Here is a 22,118-nt window from a genome sequence, read left to right on the forward strand (position 1 = left end):
GCCTCCTGATGGGCTCTCTCAGGGTCCCCAGAAACATGCTGTGCCACAGCCACACTTGGTAGTCGTCAGTGAAGAAGGACCAGCAGGAAGGACTTGCCAATTCTTGACAGATGGGGAGCTACAGCTGGGGTGGTGGGTGTGGAGGTTTCTTCCCAATCTCCCTGTACTGCCTGAACTGTGGTCCTTGGCTGCCTCTCCACAGTCCGGGGCCCAGATGCACTAGGTTTCTAGGTGCCCACTGCGTTCCTTTGCAACCAGCCTCATTTTGTGATCGCTACAATTTCATCTCTGAGACTTCCCTACCCTTCTGGGCTACCTTCTGCTTTTCAGTTGTTAAAAAGTGTGCTGTTGGAAGCAAGGCTCACCGGCTGTCCTAGAAAAACATCCAGTGTGTGTTTGTTGTTCAGTCCATTAACTAAGGCGAGGAAGAACTCTACTGACTGAGGCTCTTGGGGAAAAGATGTCAGGATTTAAGAAGAATGCAAGGTCACTATGAGCCACGGGTATCCAACGGGTGTCAAGAAGCCAGTACTGCAATTTTAGCTGCCCTGCACTCCACCGGGGGGGCCTGGCGGTCCTCTCGAAGGGGTCGGCTGTTTTTGGAATCTCAGTACAAGCTTGGGAAACCACAGAGAAAATGTAGAGAGGAGGGTCAACAGCCAAGTGGAACCCCCAGAAGAGGTCACGGACACGGTGAGTAGCCACAGCGCGGTGAACAGGAAGGGGTAGAAGCAGCTCATCTAAAGAAAAAGAAGACCTAAGGCAGCATCCTGACGTTCACAATGTGGGGTGAGGCAAAGGTAGGAGACTGCATTTATCCCAATTAGAGAGTGTAGAGGAAGGCACGACGAGTGAGATTTCAGAGACAGGAAGAAATTCTTCATGCGTCACAATGAGCGACTTTCCAGGGCCGGGCACACCGCCACCAGCATCCGGCCTTGCCGTGGGAGATGATGGTGCCTCACTGATGGCCGGATCCCAGGAGGACTCCTGCCAGGATGCCTGAGCACTGATTCATGCCCTGGGTGGAAGGTTAACTAAATGGGTCTCTGAAATCATGTCTGGTGAGGACTGCTCTGTGAGGTCCTGGAAGGTCATTCCCATTAGTCTTTAAGTTACGTTGACCAAAGTGACCAAGTGGCAATCTTCCAGACTTTGGATGTACAACATGCCAGAGAAATTTATTTGGGGGCCTGACCCTTTAGAGTAACAGAGGAGGCTCGGGACCCAGCATCTCATGCAAATAGCTTTTTTTTCTATCCGAGAAAAACCACATGGGGGGGCGGGGGTAGAAAAAAGGCTTATGAGCCTTGTATCCAATAGGAACTTCTGTGTGATTTCTGTTTCTTCCAATGCCGCGACTCCAGGCTGTGCCCAGGCTCTGACACGGACATGCTCCCTGACTCCCGCTGAAGGATATGAGGCCATCCCAGGCCAGTGGCCCACCCGGACAGCCCAGGCTCCCTGAGTTCTGCGCACAGCGCCCAGAACAGCAGAGGAACAGGCCTGCACTCTCTTCCCTGTGGGGGTCGCTAATCCTGGTCACGACTCGCTCATTCTTGCCAAATCACTGTGGAGTGCACCGAGGGGGCTCCCCCAGCAGGGTGACGGAGGATGGGTGCACCTTTAGTTGCTGCAAACAAAGCTGCTTCACACAGCAGGGTAAAGCAGCCAATTCCCACCTGCACTAGGGAGATAATAAGAGGAATTTGGAATGCAAGGTTCCCAGCCCCCTCTGTAACATCAATTCCTTCAGTACCTTGTGCACTGCTCCACTGTGGAGCGGATAAACTGGCCGATCAGCGCCAGGAACTGTTCGGTGTACCGGGAGTGAAACTGCTTCAGCAGAGTGAGCAGTCCCAGGACGAGTGGCGGCCAGTCCACGGGGTCGGCAGGTTTCCGGCAGACCATTCCTGCAAGGAGCGACAAAGGAGGAATTAGGCCACCCAGCGAAGTGCTTTCCTTTGGTGATATTCATCCAGTGGGTACGTTTGTGAATGTCAAAATGTTTGGGGACCGTGCCACTGCCGGCAGATGACTATCTGGAGGGAATGACAACTCTGGACTCCAGTTTGAATTAGGCCTGGGTCAGAGTGGTCTGACTCAACATAATAAAGTGATGGCTGATTTTTATAATCACCATCACTGTCTCTTTTGCTTAATATAGTAGCACGTGCCATTATAGGAAAGCTGAAAGATACAAATGAAGGTAAATGAGAAGGTGAACATTACCTATAAGCAACTTCTGTTAGTGGCCGCATAGTAGTGTTAGATGCGCTGAACCACTCTCTTAAATGAAAGCAGTTTAAACCCCAGATAACATATCTAAGAAGTATCTTTAAACACAATGTTGAACGTTATACACTAAAAGAATCTGCAGGAGAGCCTAGACAGTGGAAGAAGGAAATGTGGGGAGTGAGCGAGCGGCAAAGCTGGCTTTTGCACTAAGGATTTCCCCCCAATCTGGAGACCTCAGCCTTCTGCCCAGATGGCTGCAGGGGGAACAGGAGCTAGAGCCTACGGTCTTTGAGGGGAAACACAATGCTGAAAAAGAACCAGGTTGGAGGACTTACATCACCAGATTTCAAGACTTAATTATAATAAGTTATAGTAAGCAAGGCAGTATTGGCATGAGGATACAGAGATCAATGAAGAGAAGAGAAAAACCAGAAATAGTCCCACCCTTATAGGAACAATTGAATTTCCATGAATATCCAAATGATTTAATGGAGAATGAGAAATCTTTTCAATAAATGGTGCTGAAACTGGATATCCTTATGCTGTACGTAGAAAGTAATTTTAAATGGACCACAGACCTCAGTGTAAGAGCTAAAACCGCAAAGCTTCTAGAAAAAAAACCACAGAAGAATATCTTTATGACCTTAGGGTTAGTCAAAGATTTCTCAGGATATAGAAAGGACAATTATAAAAGAAAAATAGATAATTGGACATTATCAATATTGAACATTTCTGCTCATTAAAGTCACCAGTGAGAAAATGAATAGGGAAACCAAAGTCTGAGAAAAAACTCACACTATCTAACAAAGAACTTGTATCCATGATATATAAATAACTCCTACCACTCAGTGATTAAAAAAAAAAAAGCCATCAACCTAATTTAAAAATAGGCAAAGAACTTGAACACTTAACAAAGAAAGACAGAAAGAATGGCCAAAAAGCACATGAAAAAGTGCTCAACATCATGAATCATTAGGGGAAGGCAAATGTAAACTACGAGATACCACACACATCCCCATTAGAACGATTAACATTAAAAAGACTAACATTGCCAAATGCTGGTGGGATGTAAAATGTACACCACTTTGGAGAAAGGCGTTAGGCGGGCCAGACAGGCCTTCAGATCCCGCACCTGGGTTCCTGTGAAGGCTGGGCCATCCCTTACTTAAACCAGAGATGCCCAAACAAGTTATCCTCATTTCCCTAACCTGGGCCTTGGCAACTCTGAATTTACTCAATGCCCACTGGACGAGACAATGATGGTCATCAGAACATGAAGAAATGACCCTTTCCAGGTGGACAGCAGCAGTGACACTTACGGCAAAAGCTTCCTCTCTGAATGTGGCCCCACGGAGATTCTGCCTTAAAGACAGACCAAGGCAGGCAGGCGTTTCTTAGGTCAGTCTTGAGCAACCCTCAGCAGGGTTAAATACGTGTTTTCTGGGTCTCCAAACACCCTGATGTTCCTTCCTAGTCCTACTTACCATTATTTTGCTTCCCAGATTAACACATCACTCTAATTCATGAAAAGAACTGTAGTCAGATATAGATACATCTCTAGGACACTAAAAAGTTTGTTTTGTTTATAGACCTGGAATTCGATGCAAGAGTGAAATGCTTCCTATGGGCAGCTATATAATGAAAGAAATACTACCTAAGAATGAGACCCGTGAACAAATAGTCTTTAATGAAAACAGGATCATTTTCATGCCCTGACAATCTATCATTATAGAGGGTCACGTATTCTTGTTTAGTTCTAACACAGAGACAACAGAGGAACAACATGACTCTGAGTCTTGAGATGAACTCCTAAGTCCACCCTGGGATGGTTCTTTCCGTTGATTTTGACCAATATACAGAAAAGGACGTAGCGTCAGGGCAACGCTTGCTCCATGCCAGGAACTGTATTAGGTTGTTCAGAAAATCGGGTTGGCCTGAGAGGTTACGTAACTTGGCCACAGTCACACAGGTGAGCGCTGCTCGAGCCAGAATCCGGACTCACGTCCGTCCGTCAGTCCTGCAGCGGTACTGACGGGCGCCACCACGCTCTGCATTCTGTGGCAGGGGCCCATACTGTTATGGGAGCTGTGTCTGGAATCGAGGAGTATTTCTGAATGAGAGGATAAACACCTTACAGAGATTCCACATCTTTATCCTTAAAAAGCTTATGAAATAGGAAGGGGAAATAGCTCAAGGAAGAAATTCATTTTGGAATTGCTGGCTAAGAAATAGCACATTTACAGGAAAGCTCCTATGATATTTTTGTTTTATTTTTTTATTTTGAAGATTTTATTTATTTATTTGACACAGAGAGAGAAAGTACAAGTAGGCAGAGAGCCAGGCAGAGAGAGAGGGAGAAGCAGGCTCTCCCCTGAGCAGGGAGCCGGATGCGGGGCTCGATCCCAGGACCCTGGGATCATGACCTGAGCCAAAGGCAGACGCTTAACGACTGAGCCACCCAGGCGCCCGAGGTTTATTTACTCTAAAAATATCATAGGTGGGGCGCCTGGGTGGCTCAGTCGGTTAAGCATCTGCCTTCGGCTCAGGTCATGATCCCAGGGTCCTGGGATCAAGTCCCACATCGGGCTCCCTGCTCAGCGGGAAGCCTGCTTCTCCCTCTCCCACTCCCCCTGCTTGTGTTCCTGCTCTCACTATGTCTCTCTCTGTCAAATAAATAAATAAAATCTTTAAAAAAAAAAAAAAAGAGTAAATAAACCTCTATAGCGGATTTGACAAAGCTCAACTTCGATATAAAGTTTAGAGGCAGAGGAAGGACTTGGGAAGCTATTAGAAAAGTGTTCCTAAAAATAGTAAGATAAAGTGATCAATGGCAAGAAAAAAAAAAAATAGGGCGATGTGCCTGGCCAGGACAAAGATACTGAAAGGCTTTGGTAGCTCGTCTGTACCGAATATTTTCACATGTCATCACATGTACAGACATTGTAAAGTACTGGCTATGGCTGTCACTTCTCACACGGCAGCTCCTGATACTCGGGAGGCACACGCCACCCCTGAGATTAGAACGGTAACCAAAGGAGGTTTCTCTCCCACCATGATCAGCTGCCTAAACATTAAAGAAAGGAGAGAAGCAAAGATCCCACACATTTTACAAGTTGGCTAATCTTTGGAAATCAAGGGTGGACTATATTTGGTTAATGGTAAATCCACGGTCTACACCTCATGAAGGGACACTGTACTTCAGAGGCCCAAAGACGTGCATTTTCTCCACACTCCTCTGACTAAGGAAAGATCTCGTCGGTGACACAGCACTCTCACTACAAAGAGCAGTTTGGTGAGGTATTAATCCACTGTTACCGTGTTACTGTGACTTCTCGCAAGGAATGTCATACAGTACCTAGGTTTTTGTTGTACTGAAGTTTTGGCAACTGCGCGATCAAAAAGAGGAAGTTGACAACTGGGAAGTAGGGTAAGCGCTTTGTTGTGATGTATATCTGGAAAGAGAAAGGTAAGAAAAATCGATGGCTTCTTCCCAAGGCACAAGACCGCAGAACACATGTTCAAATGGAAAGCTTCCATTTTCTTTCCGTTTGCTCTTCAGGCTACCGAAAACAGGGAGGGTTCAGCATTAGTTTGCTGCCTGCAGAGTTAAATGTAATGCCACCGACCCCTGCAAACATAAAAACCTATATAAAAACGAGCCCTTTGGGGAAGGGAACAGTTTTGCTTGGAGATGAGCAGTTACTTTCCCCTCGAATCCTCGTCATGTCATTCACAAAGGGGGAGGGAAAAGGATGGGACGTGTCGCAGAGCGGTCTCCTTGCCTGCTGCAGTGCACATAGTACAGTCGGGGATACCCGGCCATCGCCCTCCCTCCCTCAGCTCCCCGGGGGGCAAGGCAGCGCTCCGGCTGGGAGCCCTGGCTCTGGTCAGACTGCCTGCCTCCCGCGCTCGCCCGTGTGGAGCCCCGGGGAAGTCATCAGCCTCTGAGCCTCGAGTTCCTCACCCGACGATGGCATGGTTCACGGTGCTGCTGAGATGACGGCACGTCACCCACAGCCGGGGCTGACAGGGCTTGGCACGAGGGGAGTGCTCACAAAATGTTAGCTGCTACTTAGTTTCTTAGCTTTTGTCCAAAACCCAGGGGGGCGTATAGCTTTCGTATTTTACAGATTTTGGAGAGGTCAGAGGGTCTAGGCTTACAGCCTATCATCAAAGTCATCAGTATTTCTGCATCAAAACATGAATATTCACTGAAGTATAAACAGCCTTATGTCAGTTCGGGACGAGTTTCGCCACCAAATGAGATCTGGCACCAACTTGGAGAAAAACCTTTCAGCTCGCAGAGGTTTTTGGAAGTCAGAATTGCAGAAGATAGTCTGTGGCCCCAGATTATGGTTGTGATTACTGTCAGCCACGAGGGAAGCATCTCTGGGCCCCAAGGATCAATGCCATCACTTAGCAGCAGTTCAAATAAAAACCCCAGATAAACCTAAAACTGATCTCCTACAGATAAGAGTATCTCACTTTTTAAGGAACCGTGGCAGACACGGTATTACCTGATTCCCATGGCCTGAATCAGGCAGGGAAGGTGTGATCATCCTGTAACTCGTGGGAAACTGGAACTCAGGAAGGGAGGGGGCTTAAGAGAATGGAGATTCTGGGATTAGAACCCAGGCTCTCCCAATATTTTCGCAAGTGATCTGCCATCTGGGCCAAATCTCTGCAGGGACCATCCATCTCCTGCCACTCCACTCCATACTTGAATCATTGACCTTATTCAGTGGGTTGTGGATGCCAGCCGCCTCCAGGTAGGCTGTGATCTCATACAAGAGCGTGTTGTCTTCTTTGGGGTAAGGAAGCGAAGGGTCCTGATAATGGGCTTCAATATCTGCCAGGAGAGCCCTACGTGAGGAAAAACAAAACAAAACAGAACAGGGATAAACGTTAGAGATGAACACAATTCATACAACAGTTAAGACAGGCTATGATGTGATCTTTCCGGGCCTCGGTTTCATCTGTAAAATGAGGCCTTGATCCTCCTAATTCTCAATTTCCATACCTGTGATTGGTTGTTAAGTGGAAAATGTGACGTAGAATATTTTACCTTTTGGAGTTAAATTGAATGCTTTTGCCATTCCAGTTTTTATGAACTGACTGAACTGTTTCCAATAACTGCTTTATCAAAAGCGCTGACTTACTGACTGGCAAAAAAAGATTACTTATTTTTAAGTAGAGGCTGGGAATGAGAGCAAGTTGCTGGGGAGGTGGAGGATATGACTGTACTTCAGGATGTGTGCCCACAGCCACTCGTGGTAATTAGCACACTTCGAATAGCCCTCCGGATGATCAGTGACTCAGTCCTCCGGAAATCTAGGTGTGGATTTTGGTAACAGTTGCTTTCTCAATCTGTGCAAGTCCTCAGCACAATGTCTGATGTGTCCTAAGTGATCAATAGATGTTGACTGAATAAATGAATCCATCACTAATGAGTGAGTGACAGAGAGAGAGAGAGAGAGAAGACCAAGGGACAAGACTGAGGAAAGGGGCTTATACAGACAGATTTGGTTATCCCTGGGAAGGAAGGCTCTAAATTCAGAGAGCCTTCTTACCTGAAAAGGTCGTAAAAGGGTAAATACTGAAGAAATTGGGGTGCTAATGGATAATGAATAATCCAGGCCCCTAGGTGGCTGTTTCGAATGCCGGCACTTACTTATTGAGATTCTCCAGAGCGGCTGCCAGATGTTTGGAGTCAAACCGACAAGAATAATTGAGTTCATTGGCAATCTGTTGTCTCAGAATCTGCATCTGTCCCACCTGGGAATGAGCAAGAGGAAGAAGAGGGAGAACACACAGTGCTTCCACGTGACAGCGAGGAGGCAAACACGAAGATGACTATTTTCTACTGGAAGGATCACAATGTTCTACAGGAAAATCTAAGGATTTCCTGGACTGGTTCTGTGGCTAAGACCAGTGTCTTCCCTGATGGAGCACAAGGAACGTCTGGATAGACTCCTGTACGCCAACCTCAAATATCCCTGAAGTCTAATATTATACGAAGTAACATGAATGGTCAGTTGTTCACATATTAAAGGTGTCTGTTTTGAAGCTCTACTTATGATCTTTTGAAATAAGTTCTCCAAGCTTAGTAGCTGCTAACGAGAAGCCCTACTTCATTTGTCCTAAGCTGAACTTTCTTGAGTCCCAACGACGCCATTTCACTCTGTTTTTCTAAAATTTGGTGACTATAAGCCTAGCCACATCGCCCAGAATTACAGATCATGTAACAACCTGGGTTATAAAATAAACGATATAAAATCTTCCAAAAAGGCCCTTCTAACAATGATAACCTCTCATCTAAGGGTTTCTAACCTTGTTCTGGTACCTTGGACCTCTTTGGGAATCTGGTGAAGCCTATTGACACTGTCTTAGAATAATTCTTTTCAGTGTGCAAAATAGGGGCCTGGCTGGCTCAGTAGAGCATGTGACTCTTGACCTTGGGGTTGTAAATTCGAGCTCCACGTTGGGTGTAGAGATTACTTAAAAATAAAATCTTTAAGGGGCGCCTGGGTGGCTCAGTTGTTAAGCGTCTGCCTTCGGCTCAGGTCATGATCCCAGGGTCCTGGGATCGAGCCCCGCATCAGGCTCCCTGCTTGGCGGGAAGCCTGCTTCTCTCTCTCCCACTCCCCCTGCTTGTGTTCCCTCTCTCACTGTGTCTCTCTCCGTTAAATAAATAAAATCTTTAAAAAAAAAATCTTTAAAATAAAATAAAATAAATGTGCACAATAAAACATACAAGATAACAATGGAAGCCAGTTGTAACAAAGTATACTTCTCAAACCATTAAAAGACGAGATCTGCAATACAGAGTTATGTCAGCATGGCAGATTAAGCACGTCATTTCCGAGTAGTGATGAGCAGAAATGATATCTGGAGATGTCTATAACCCCTGTCCAGTGATAGGAAACTATCTTTGGGTCAGGTCTGGGACCGAGTTCAGATTGTTCCAACAAGTTCAATTTGTTGGCATCATAAAATCAAAAGTAAATTCTTTTTGTGCCCGTGAATTTCTTCATTCCTATTCTAGGAAAGCTGTCCCCAGAAGATTAGCAAGAGGGAGAGGAGGAATCGGAGGGAAGACTGTTTTATGATGCTAGTAACAGTGAGGGAGAAATGGACACAGTGGTTGAGAGCAGAGGAAAGTTAAAAAAAGAGTGGCCTTCTCTAAGAGCAAAGAAAAGATCTTCTTTAGATAAATGGAACCTGTAACAGTTAAGTGTTTTAAAACACCTCGGATGTGTTACTTTTGACCACTATTCTTACTAGATTATTATTCTACTTACGTGAAGAAAATAAAATTTAAAAAATGTTCTCATAAGAAACCTTTTATTAATAGAAAAATATTATTATTGAAAAACTGGAATAGGGCAAGGCCAAGAAAATAGTGGGTTTCCTCAGGCCACTCAATAATGTCCTTCCAACCTTTTATCTGGCCCATGGACCCCTTGCTGAATTCTAGATACTCTATGTCCAAGATTCCGTCGAAAACACCAGTCTAGGAAAGGAAGCAGAGATACGGGCAGTTTAACCTAACTTGCTCTTCTCTAAAGCATTTGCAGTCTCCGTGACCACCGTTTCCTCTTTGGTGCTCACTTACTACAAGCCATTGCTAAGGTTCTGGAGGCTGAGCAGCCTGGGAGCCGGTGCACTCCATCTACCCATTTGCTGGCTAGCTCGAGAGGTCTTCGGACTGTCCGTCCTTCTCCAGCTCTCTGGGTAGCGCTGCCCAGCACAGCAGCCAGAGCTGCGTGGGGCTCTTTAACCTTAAACTGATTAAAATGAATAAAAGGTAAAATCCAGTTCCTCATTCCCACAAGCCACATCTTAAATGCTCAATAACTACATGAGGCTGGTGGCTGTCATCGGATAGCGCAGAGTGTTTCATCGCTCTTCCAGATTAGCCAAAGACAAATGGACAGATCTGTCCTGGAGGGCTCTATGTAAAGATCACGGACTTAGACAAATACCTGGTTATTACTGAATTACCAGCAATTACAGCTCACGGAGGTCTGTACTAGCCCCTGGGGAACCTCTGTAACCTCCCTCAGCCTCCCACAGAATTGAGACTCAGGCCTGTCCAACCTCAGGCAATTCTCTGCTCCTCCTAAAGGCTTCCCAGCAATTAGAAACAGCCTGAGCAGCTCTCAGGATCTGGAATTCATGCGGCTAAGGGAGTGTTAGGCATCTGTAACAAGAGGACACCCAGCAGAGTCAAAGGCTCTGTGGGTCACCTATTCTAAGTTTCCAAATTAAAAAAAAAAAAGTCACCGCAATTATGGGAAATATATTGTGAATTTGGCTGAGGCACCATTGGTACCATCTCCATGAACAACTAATATAATTGGGAACAAGAGAATGGAACTTCCCCAAATTCCCACAGCAGCCTAGACTTTTCTGGTGGTAGGTGAGACTTTTAACCGTGAATCGGTTTTCCACCGGGACACCTACTCTTTCCTACTGTTCTGTAAGTGGGCTTTCTGAGGAGGCAGCGAGTATTTCCTTTAGCTCTGTGTCTCACAGCAAGTGATGATGCTTTGCCCATAATGAGTGTTCAGCAAAGCGGTGCTGAATGTCTTGGATCATCACACGATGAGAGGAAGACACCGAAGACACAGAGGGTCCCGGAGCTGACACTACGGCGTGAAGGCAGGAAAGCAGGTAAGTGAATTCTAAAGTAACTCAGATTCCCATCCAACAAGTTAATCTCATTTCACTTTCTTACTCATTTCTAAATTTAGGCAAGAGTGTTCTATTCACGGTGTAAGGATAACTTACGTCCCAGAGAACTTGGCTTTCTAACACCTGTGCAGACCCAAGAGGGGAGAGAGACAATGTCCTGTGCTAACACCTACTTGGAGCAGATCAGAGCTATACACTGACAGAGGAGCTCATTAAATAAACCTGTTACGTCAGGATGGAGCACCACTGAGGGAGGAAGATTTCCCTTTCTTTGTGTGAAAGCACTTCTAGCCCGAAGTCATTCAAAAAAAACCCCCAAAAACGGTTCTCTTTGGTGAAAGGAGAATGACAGGCCAATCAACGGAAAACACAGTCAAGAACAGTTCCAGAATGGATGAGAAAGGACAACTAATTTAGAAATAACGATAAACTGAAGTTTTGTACGTTTGCTTTGATGACAAAAGAAGCATGGCTTTCTCTGGGTAACAAAGTTACAAGAAAATAATTTAAAAAATACAGTATGGATTTTCACCCTCTCTCAACATACCTTCATGATAGCCTCGAGATAAGATGTCCAAATCTTCTGTGTTTTGGCAATGGCGGAAAAATAAATTTTATTCGAATTTGCTGGAAGGTTAAAATATAATTTTCTGTTTAGTAAAAACGGAAAAGCTAGTGTTACCTCCATCTCAGGCTACTTTCAGAACACTTACCTACTATGCTTTTTAGGGGGCTGACAGCATTCATGAGAGTTTTCAAAGTATCCTGTACAGTTCTGTCTCTCAGGATAATTTTCTGAAACATACTGAGGAAATTCTAAAACAAGAAGACACATAAGGAACTAAATAATAATAATGAATATAAATATAAATAAATATAATGAATACAGTAAATAATACTTAGGTTAACTAAAGTGCTATACAGAACACAGCCTGGCCTAAGTCACAAAATGCTATAAAGGGTAACAGGGAAGAAGCAACTTCCAGTTCCTGTTAGAAACACCCCCTGCTCGGAGGAGTTGGTTTCAGAGAGAGTCTCAACTTCCTCACATGAAACTCCCCAAACCAGTCTACACGTAAAAATACTGTGCTGGCCAAAGAAATTCTAGTTTATGCTCAGTTCTTATCTACCTAACAAGAAGCATATATGTGTGTCTGGCGTTGGTACAGGAAAGCATGAAAGAAAAGCTAAATGAGCTACTCTCCCCTCTCCCAGGGCAGCGGGAAGCATGCACAGAAGCTGAAAGGCTCACCTGTAGCTCTTTGACAATCATAAAGCACAGAAGCCTGTCTAAGCCGTTCAGACCAAAAGTCCCCAAGGTGGTCTGGATTTCTGAGAAGAGGCGGCTGCTGGTTACTTCTTGGTGAGTTTTCATATCGTACCAAGTGTTCAGCTGGTCAATGTGACACGTCATTCTAAAAGAAAAACAAACACTCAAAACCCAAGAGCAGCTCAGAATGAGTTCATCCTGAGGAGATGTGGGACGCAACAGGATTTGGGCATCAGCTGTGAGGAACGATGGTTATGTGATCTGTTTAATAACCTCTGCATCTAGGCACCCAGTGTATCTCACGGTGAATGCCCAATTGCCAGGAAGGCAAAATTCAGTGAAATCACCTTTTCCTGCCCTATGGCAGGTCACCAGTTTGTCTCATTCATTTCCACTGAGTCAGGCTGTTGTTTGGAGCTGAGCAGAGAGGACGAGGTTGGATTTGGTTGTCAGGCTGGAAGACGTGAGAGCCCAGTTTTCTCTCCACAGGGTCTTTCTTAGATTCCCAGAGACCGGGCCAGAAGAGTCTTGTGTCATTTCCATTTTGATAAGAAAGGAACTTCAAATCCTGCCGCCCTATGGAACATTTGTGACTGTGACAACACAGCCATTGCCTCTTTCCTCCCGGTTCTGGTCACCAACCAGTGATTCCTTTCAGGCTTAAGAGTGTGCTGACAGCAATGATAACAACCGGCAGTATTTACTGAGCACTTCTTAGAGGTCAGGTTCTGTGCTAAGACCTTTTCCTTTTCATCCTCATCACGGCTCTGTGATATTCAAGCTGTGTGACCCTCATTTTACAGATGAGACAACTTAGTGAGGCCTGATTCCAACACCACATCCTTAACCACCATTTTACTGGCTGGCTCTCAAATGCTGGCACAGGGGCCTTAAATCACTGTTGGGTGGGTTCAAAATATATGCCCAGATCCCATTCCTGGGGTTTGACTGGGTAGGTCTGTGGTGGAAACCCGGCCTCTGAAATTCTAGTAAGCTCCATGGAGGATATGCTCCCAATTCTAAGAGCCAGGACATCTCTTTACTGAAATGAGGCTCGGGAGGAGAGGCTTATATTTGGAAGGAAATGGGAAGAACGAGATTTCCAGAACTGCATTCTACTTTCAAGCTTCGAAGTATCCTGCTCCTGTCACCCAGTGCTGGCACTCTGAATGTGTCACTTGAGAGGCGCCCAGTGTTGATGAATCAGTCGGTAATATCCTAATGCTTAGTCCTCTCTGCAAGTCTTAACATGGCACTAGATGCAGAGTCTTCTAGAAGGGCTTCAGTGACCCACCCTTGGGTACCAAGAAAGCAGGAGTTATAAAACATTTTGGGTCATTTACTCTTTTTCCATGAGTCATAGACAAAACTCATTTGTGCTTGAATTTTTGGAAGAAGTTTACATATAGAGTGTTAAGTTGCGTAACTTTTGAGAGACCAAATAAGCTGGAATTTGAAGGAGGTACAGAAGAGCCATGTCATAAAGATATTCAACTTACACAAATCCAACAACACATGCACTGCTGGACAGAGAAGAGAAGTTACCTTTCCCTGGGTAATCATACCAACCACTCCACTCAGTGAGCGTGCGCACAGGGCTAAACACGAGACAGAAAACAGGAGCCTGCTCTTCCCTCAGCTGGGCTTAGTACCAACTGCCTCGTCAGAAGCTCAACAGAAAAAGGCGCAAAACGAGACGTAAAGACAGAAGCAGTGTGCAAGGCTCTCCCATGGTGCCCACCTAAAATATTCTTAAGGGTGGTTTGATTATAATGAGATGTTCACCCATGTGACCATACATGAACTGTGACCCCCTGCATGCAGAGCTGTGCAGCCTGCCCTTGAACGGCACAGTGTTTAGGAGTCGGGCCCCGGGGTCAGAGGCTACCGTTTAGACCCAGACCTTGGATAAGTGACTTATCTTTTTTCTGTGCCTCAGTTACTTCTCTTTAACATGGGAAGAATAACAATACCTCAGAGACTGCTGTGATGTGTAAATGAAGGGATGTGTATGAAGGGCTGAGAAGTGTGTACAAGGTAAGTGCTAGAAAAGTGCACGGGTGTGCAGGTAATCTTCAAAGGTCTTGTGACAAGTGCAAGACTCAGTGACGGGCATGGGGCACTGTGCCACAATTACACAGGTACAGATGAGCAATCTAATCAAAAAAGTTTTCATACGGTAGGGAGTCCACGGGCCCAAGTGAGTAGGACAGTAGTTGGAAAGCAAGAGGAGCACGAAACTAAAAGGTGGCTGAACAGACCTTAGATTTATCTTAGCCTCTATTTCCTTGGACCGGGGTCTCCTCAGGCACACTGCGGAAAATACCCCGTCTAAAGTGACTCTAATAAACCCATTAGAATTGATCCAAGTGTGGTAGGAACAAGGGTGTGATCTGAGGAAAATGTTCAGAGACTTCTATTGTCCACCGTGTTCAAGGCCCAGTGGAATTCAGATACACCTACTTGGGGTCTGTGATCCTCAAGATTTCTCTGCAGAGTCGACCGATAAATGTTACGGACTCGTCCACAGGGGTAAACTTTGGTATTGGAATATGAGTAGACTGGTACATACTCTGCCAATCCTGAATCTAGAAACCAAACCAAACCATAAGTATTTAGTACAATTAGCCCTTGAACAACATGAGGGCCAGGGCACTGACCCCCACCACAGTTGAAAATCCACATGCAACTTTTGATTCCCTTAAAACTTAACTACTAAAAAAACCCCCAAAATACCCAAAAACAAAAAACAATAACAACAAAAAACTTAACTACTAATTAATAGCCTACTGTTTACCAGAAAAGCCTTATCAGTAACATAATTAACACATATTTTGTATATGTATTATATACTGATTCATACAACATAAGCTAGAGAAAAATGTTAAGAAAATCACAAGGAAGAGGAAATATATTTTACAGTACTACACTATATCTATCGGAAAAAAATCTGTGTATAAATGGACCCTTGTGTTCAAACCCATGCTGTTCAAGGGTCAACTGTACCTCTTTGATAAGATAACCTAGTTATTCTTTTTCCACGTAGTTTTACAAATATAATGTTGCATAAACAGTGACAATAAATGCTCCTTGGTTTTGAAGAGGAAACTTAAAACTGTATTAATAGCTCCCAGAAATGCCACATGTAACATTTATAAAAAAGAAATATTTGTGACAAGCTAAGTGACTGAGAAGTGAGAAGAGACACAGGCATTTCTGGCTTTCTGTCTTTAAGTTAACCTGTATCGATGTAATAATAAAATTCCAAAATATCATAAGGCTGGTAGATACTTAATCTATTAAGATTCCAAATGAAATCTTGTGAGTTCCCTAATTAAAAACTTACTCCTTGTCAACTACTGACCAAAATCAAACTTCCCTGAAGGTACTCTGAAGGTATTCGTGACCATCTAATGCTTACTGATTCTTAGTAACTATTTAAGTAAACTTTCTTGTTGGCATTTCTGAGGTTTGGAGCATGTATTTAATTTTCTTTTTAAGATTTATGTATTTTAGAGAGACAGCAAGAGAGAGCAAGAGCAGAGGGACAGAGGGAGCGAGAATCTGAAGGAGAGTCCATGCTGAGCGTGGAGCCCAACACGCGGGGCTCGATCTCCCAACCCTGAGATCACAACCTGAGCCGAAACCAAGAGTCAGAAGCTTAACTGCACCACCCAGGTGCCCCCTTGGGGCATGTATTTTAAATGTCAGAACAACAAATGTAGTCAAGAATTTTCAAAATTTAATTAGATACCTTTGTTCTTAAGAAGTTATTACACTCTTGTTCCACATTATAATTTATAATACGAGAGACTTCTTCCTGCCAAATCTTCAGACCATAAATGTTGACATAGTCCTGTATGTACTCAAAAGAGCGATGGAATCCATCCATGGTAGCCCCCAACTCCTTCAGCTTGGGCATCAATTCACTTGACTGTGCAAAAGGGGAAACACAAATCTATTACACTGGAGTAGATGGTCAACCACTAATATCTACATTAGACTTTAAATGAGACGCCTACTGGGAGACAACGATAGTTGAAGACAGCTTTGGAAATAACTCATTTCCTACCTCAACTAGGATAAGTGGCAACTTATGTCAGACATTCAGCAAAGAAGAGGTTTCATTCATTTGGGAAGGAAGCCTCATACAAAAGAATATAAAAAATGAAAGTTGACGATTTCTCTCACGTCATTTGATGAATATATATGTAACCTTAAAATACTTAAAATAGTTTAAATTGAATTTACTGGGGTGAAAAGTACCCTAGATATAAATTTTAGGCCCATTTCTTTTTCCTCCTGAGAAAAATGAGCATATTCTTTAACAGATCAAAGAACATAAAAAATTACAGGCTTTATAGTTCCTATGTGCCTTAGGGTTAGCATATTCTTCTAACTTTAAGAAGTAACTCTGAATCGCAGACATCAGTTCAATTCTTAAAATTGGGGATCAACAAGTGACAGGAAAGGGCTGGTTTTGGAAAGGATTTTCTTATCGTACAAACAGATTACAATATGGGATTGAAAAGCACATTGGTCACTTGCACTGAACATCATATTTTAGATATGTGTTAGGAGGAAAGGTCTTGTTCCTGATAGTTAGAAATAGTGTGCTCATCCATTCTGCAAGCTGTGCAGAGAGAAAGGACAGATCTGGTCATCTGGTACCTTGGCTCGGGGGTTGAAGATCAATCCCTTATGAAGAGCAAAAGCAACGCGTTTAACTAGCTCCTTCCTTATTCCATCTTCCAGTAACTGTTTTGGATCTACCTGTGTGCAAATTAAAAAGCAATGAATGGCAGTGAGGGAAAGTTCTGTCGTGAAGAAATCCAAAGGAAAGACGGTTTCCAGAATCTGTGGGGGAGCCCTCTCCTACCCCATTTCTCAATGATTGGGACTTTTCTCCTTTCCTGTCCCTCTGATCTTGTGCAGCTTGGACAGAATGATTAAACCTGTAACTCTTTAAGACTCGGCTGACCGCAGTAAAATTCATGATTTTACAACATGACTTCCCAAGATGGTGGGTCTGAAAAGTTTTAAATTGTCTCTCATTTTTTAAATCATTAAAAGTAAAAAGTGTCTTTTCTCCGCACCAGGAGGAAGGGTGGAATGTAGGGCCTGCCCTTGAATTCAGTGCATGCCTTTCTTCCCCATGTTACCTCAGGGCATCTCCAATCCTGTGAACAAACTGAAGCTTGCAAACAGATTTAACAATTCTCTTTTCTTTCAGCATTCTTGGAATGCTGTTTGTAATTAGGGAGATAAAATGGGAAAGCAAATCTGCCATGGAACTCTATAATACTTATTTTACTGGTTCTTTTTTCTGTAATGAGAAAGGATTTGTTATTCCCTAAAAGACTGTCTCCTATCATATCCATAAAACATCAAATAGTTTGAACATAATCCTTTGAATTCCCTGAGACTCGTCTCTTGTACTTTTAATTTGTAAAATGAACCATTATTTTAAAAAGTCATAAAGACAAATGGATGGGTTCCATCTGGGTTTGATTATATTTAAACTTTAAGAACGACAATTGCAATGAAAGTTGCACAAAATACAAAAGCCAGAGAAGCATGTTGAGCTACATCATGACTAAGTAATCAGCAAAATTCAGACTGGAAAAAACAACAGGTCAAAGCTTGTGGGTTCCACTCTGGAAAACAGTATGGAGGGTCCTCAAAAAGTTGAAAACAGAGGTACCGTACAACCCAGCAATCGCACTACTGGGTATTTACCCCAAAGATACAAATGTAGGGATCTGAAAGGGTACGTGCACCCCGATGTTTATAGCAGCAATGTTCACAATAGCCAAACTATGGAAAGAGCCAAGATGTCCATCAACAGATGAATGGATAAAGAAGATGTGGTGTATATATATACAATGGAATATTATGCAGCCATCAAAAACCGAAATCTTGCCATTTGCAACAACGTGGATGGAACTAGAGGGTATTATGCTAAGCGAAATAAGTCAGTCAGAGAAAGATATGTATCATATGACCTCACTGATATGAGGAATTCTTAATCTTAGGAAACAAACTGAGGGTTGCTGGAGTGGTGGGGGTTGGGAGGGATGGGGTGGCTGGGTGATAGACATTGGGGAGGGTAGGTGCTATGGTGAGCGCTGTGAACTGTGTAAGAGTGATGAATCCCAGACCTGTACCTCTGAAACAAATAATACATTATATGTTAAAAAAAAAAAAAAAGATATTAGGAAGGGAAAAATGAAGGGGGGTGGAATCGGAGGGGGAGACAAACCATGAGAGACTATGGACTCTGAGAAACAAACCGAGGGTTCTAGAGGGGAGGGGGGTGGGGGGATGGGCTAGCCTGGTGATGGGTATTAAAGAGGGCAAGTATTGAATGGAGCACTGGGTGTTATACGCACACAATGAATCATGGAACACTACATCAAAAATTAATGATGTAATGTATGGTGATTAACACAACATAATAAAATAAAATTAAAAAACAAAAAAGGCTGTGGGTTCCTCACCAGATAAAGGTAAGAAAGGAATGGAGATTAAAAAAGACTTAAAAGATACATTTTTTTATTTATATATTTTTTAGAAGATTTATTTATTTATTTTAGAGAGAGCGCACGCATGCGCCAGTGGGGGAGGGGCAGAGGGAGAGAATCCTCAAGCAGACTCCCCGCTGAGCGTGGAGCCTGACACGGGGCTGGGGCTTAATCCCAAAGCCCATGAGATTAGGACCTGAACTGAAATCAAGAGTTGAAGCTTAACAGACTGAGCCACCCAGGCACCCCTAACATTTTTTTAAAATGTAGTGTCCAGAGAGATTTACTTTTGGATAATAAAACTCTAAATGGAGAGACTGAGATTAGATCAGGGCACGTGGGGAGGATCCTGGGGTAGGAGCTGGGAAATGATATTTCTTGACTTGGGTGGTGGTTGTAATAATCTATTAAACTACAGAAGTGTTTCTACAGCTCTCAGTACCTGTGCCCTATTTTACGGTAACAAATTATAACTAGATATCATCAATAAGGAAAAAAAATCAAAGAAGTAAAATGAAGTTTCCGAAGAAATATTCCTTGTAAGAACAGATTTGGTGAGAAAGAGTTAAATGTTTTCATGAATTTAAAGGTCTTAAATGGCCCTTCCAATTCTTCCAAGACTTTCACCAATGTATGGCATGCCTGTAGCTTAAAGAAAGCCCCCTTCCCATAGCCCCTTCCTTCACGCTTCTATCCCTTCCTCTGAAGTTAACAACAGTTAATTAACAGTTTTCATATGGATCTTCCAGACCTTTCTCTACTAATTTCTCTACGTATTGTCCTTAATAAACATTTAATTTTAAAAATCTAAATGGGACCATAATAGGCGTGCATGTGCGTGCACACACACACACACACTACACACACATACACGTTGTTCTGTAACTTGCTTTTTCCACTTAGAGTTTTAGAAATCTTCCAGTGGCAAAAGCTTTTTGAATGGCAGCAGAGCAATCTACACTGGAAATGCACCATGATATATTCAGCCACTCTCTTAGTGATAAATGTCTAGATGATTTCTATTTTTTAAATTTTTATTTATTATTTTTATTTGTTATTATTTTTGAAGATTTTATTTATTTGAGAGATAGAGAACATGAGAGGGGATGGGGCAGAGGAAGAGGGAGACTCCCTGCTGAGGAGAGAGCCTGAGGCGGGGCTCCATCCCAGGATCCTAAGATCATGACCTGAGCCGAAGGCAGACACTCCCCTTTTTTAATTATTCTTTTTTAAGTAGGCTCCATGCCCAGTGTGAAGCCCAACACGGGGCTTGAAATCACCACCCTGAGACCAAGAGTCGGATGCTTAACTGACTGAGGTACCCAGGCGCCCCTCTATTCTTTTTAAAATAATTTTTTTGGCCATCTGTAACAATGCACATTTACACATACATCTCTGTGTGTATCTTACTTGTTTTAAGTCATATGGATTAAAGTCAACTTATACTTTTTTTTTTAAGTAGGCTCCACGTCCAATGTGGGGCTTGAACTCACAACCCTGAGTTCAAGAGTTGCATGCTCGGGCGCCTGGGTGGCTCAGTTGGTTAAGCAACTGCCTTCGGCTCAGGTCATGATCCTGGAGTCCTGGGATCGAGTCCCACATGGGGCTCCCACCTCAGCGGGGAGCCTGCTTCTCCCTCTGACCCTCTCCCCTCTCATGCTGTTTCTCTGTCTCTGTCTCTTTCTCTCAAATAAATAAATAAAAATCTTTAAAAAAAAAAAAAAAAGTTGCATGCTCTATGGACTGCGCCAGCCAGGTGCCCCAACTTATACTCTTTACAAGTGTCTGAAATAGATGCTTAACATTTGAGGGTTAAAGACTAGTGAGGGCCACAGGATCCCTTACAGAAAGCCCTGAGTGGTTAGATTGGCAGAGACAGTCTACTGGGTTGAGTGTGGTCACGATGATATTCCCCCTGTTCTCATCTGAAAGACTGTGGCAAAAGATCTGCATTTTTCTTAATCAGTTGTCCTTTGATAATTATTGCTAATTATTAGGTTTTATTACATCCTTCCTATACTGGTCATTTTGCATATAAGACACTTAATCTGGTCCTAGGATTTATTAACACTTTACAGATTAGTAAGAAGTGATATACCTGGCAAGTCTACTCTCTGCATATCAACTGAATTAAACTGGCACCAGGCCTAAAGTATGTTCAGTGGATTCTATTAATTTTCTAGGGGCACAATGGGGGGTGCCTGGGTGGCTCATTCAGTTAAGCATCTGCCTTGGGCTCAGGTCATGATCCTGGGGTCCTGAGATGGAGCCCAGAGTCAGGCTCCCTGCTCAGTGGGGAGCCTGCTTCTCCCTCTCCCCACCCCCCGCTCATGCTCTCTCTCACTGTCTCTCTCTCTCAAATAAATAAAATCTGTACAAAAAATAAAATACCACTATCTTTTTAAAAAAAATTCTAGGGGCACAATAGTATTTCAGCATACTTGCAGAAACCACACACTAAAGTTCCATTCCTATTTAGGTTCATTTCCTATTATTTTCTTGGGTTTTAGTAACACAAATGTTAATCTGGCAATTCAATAGATACACATTTAAAAAAAAAAATCAGAAACATGTAGATTCTAACTGATATCAGATAAATGAAAAATAAAAGCACCGTGAACCCTGTGCATGGGCATATCACTAGTTATCATAGGATTACAAATGAAAACAGCATTGAGATAACACTTTATACTCTTTGGGAGAGCCAAAATTAGATTGTGGAACGAACAAGTATTGGGAAAAATGTGGGCAGACATTTCATGAAACAGTCGTTTCAGAAGGCAATCTGGTGGTGTTGAGAGAAATTAAGTATAAACACACCTTAAGGCCCAGTGACCCAACTCCTGGGGAGGCAGATTTAGGAGAAATTCTTTCATGGTGTATAGTAGAGACATGTTCAGAGTGGCCTGTAATAATGGGGAGTGCTGGAGTGAAAACAGACAATATGGGTGTCTGTGCCTCGGGGAATGGTTAAGTAGAATGTAAAATTCTATGCAGGAGTAAGAAGTAACCAACTGCCCAACTCATAGCGACATAAATAAATAAATCAAACATATATGCACACATAAAGTAACACCTCATGCTTAAAATGCAGATACTAGCCTCTTTGGGGATAGAAATGGAATATACAGCGTGGGTGCTACTGGGGATGGGAATGGCTGTGGGCGTCCAGATGAGAAAGAAAAGATGAAGAGAGGAGCTTGCATGCATCCGTGATGACAATGGCCAGACAATGACAATGGGGTAGGATTACCGCAGCTCTCTGCACCTGAGATGCAATATAAAAATACTAAAAGGAAAGAAGGGTGGGAGAGAGTGAGCCAGCTGTCTGGCCAAGGGGATCGAACCATTTTGTTTTGTTATTACGAAAATTCAATTAAATGGATTCT

General features: G+C 43.4%; 1 protein-coding gene and 1 long non-coding RNA gene across 4 annotated transcripts in view; both read right to left on the reverse strand.

Moving 5' to 3' along the window:
* Positions 1 to 22,118, reverse strand: part of WASHC5 (WASH complex subunit 5) — a 61,516-nt gene that overhangs the window by 5,444 nt on the left and 33,954 nt on the right. For all 3 annotated transcript variants that reach the window (XM_035011913.1, XM_035011914.1, XM_035011915.1), the window contains 10 exons: positions 16,877 to 16,978; positions 15,960 to 16,139; positions 14,669 to 14,793; positions 12,188 to 12,350; positions 11,649 to 11,751; positions 11,483 to 11,562; positions 7,910 to 8,013; positions 6,972 to 7,101; positions 5,594 to 5,690; positions 1,760 to 1,913 (listed from right to left, as the gene is read on the reverse strand). In XM_035011913.1, the coding sequence (XP_034867804.1) occupies positions 1,760 to 1,913; positions 5,594 to 5,690; positions 6,972 to 7,101; positions 7,910 to 8,013; positions 11,483 to 11,562; positions 11,649 to 11,751; positions 12,188 to 12,350; positions 14,669 to 14,793; positions 15,960 to 16,139; positions 16,877 to 16,978 (1,238 nt within the window). The remainder of the gene's footprint in view (positions 1 to 1,759; positions 1,914 to 5,593; positions 5,691 to 6,971; positions 7,102 to 7,909; positions 8,014 to 11,482; positions 11,563 to 11,648; positions 11,752 to 12,187; positions 12,351 to 14,668; positions 14,794 to 15,959; positions 16,140 to 16,876; positions 16,979 to 22,118) is intronic.
* On the reverse strand, positions 9,263 to 10,619 carry LOC118015203. Its single transcript, XR_004680564.1, has 2 exons — positions 9,854 to 10,619; positions 9,263 to 9,751 (listed from the first exon to the last, which is right to left on the reverse strand). It is a non-coding gene; the product is annotated as an uncharacterized LOC118015203 (long non-coding RNA).

The sequence above is a fragment of the Mirounga leonina genome, unplaced genomic scaffold (genome assembly GCF_011800145.1).
Source record: "Mirounga leonina isolate KUSES-001 unplaced genomic scaffold, KU_Mleo_1.0 Mir_165, whole genome shotgun sequence".
Taxonomy (NCBI): domain Eukaryota; kingdom Metazoa; phylum Chordata; class Mammalia; order Carnivora; family Phocidae; genus Mirounga; species Mirounga leonina.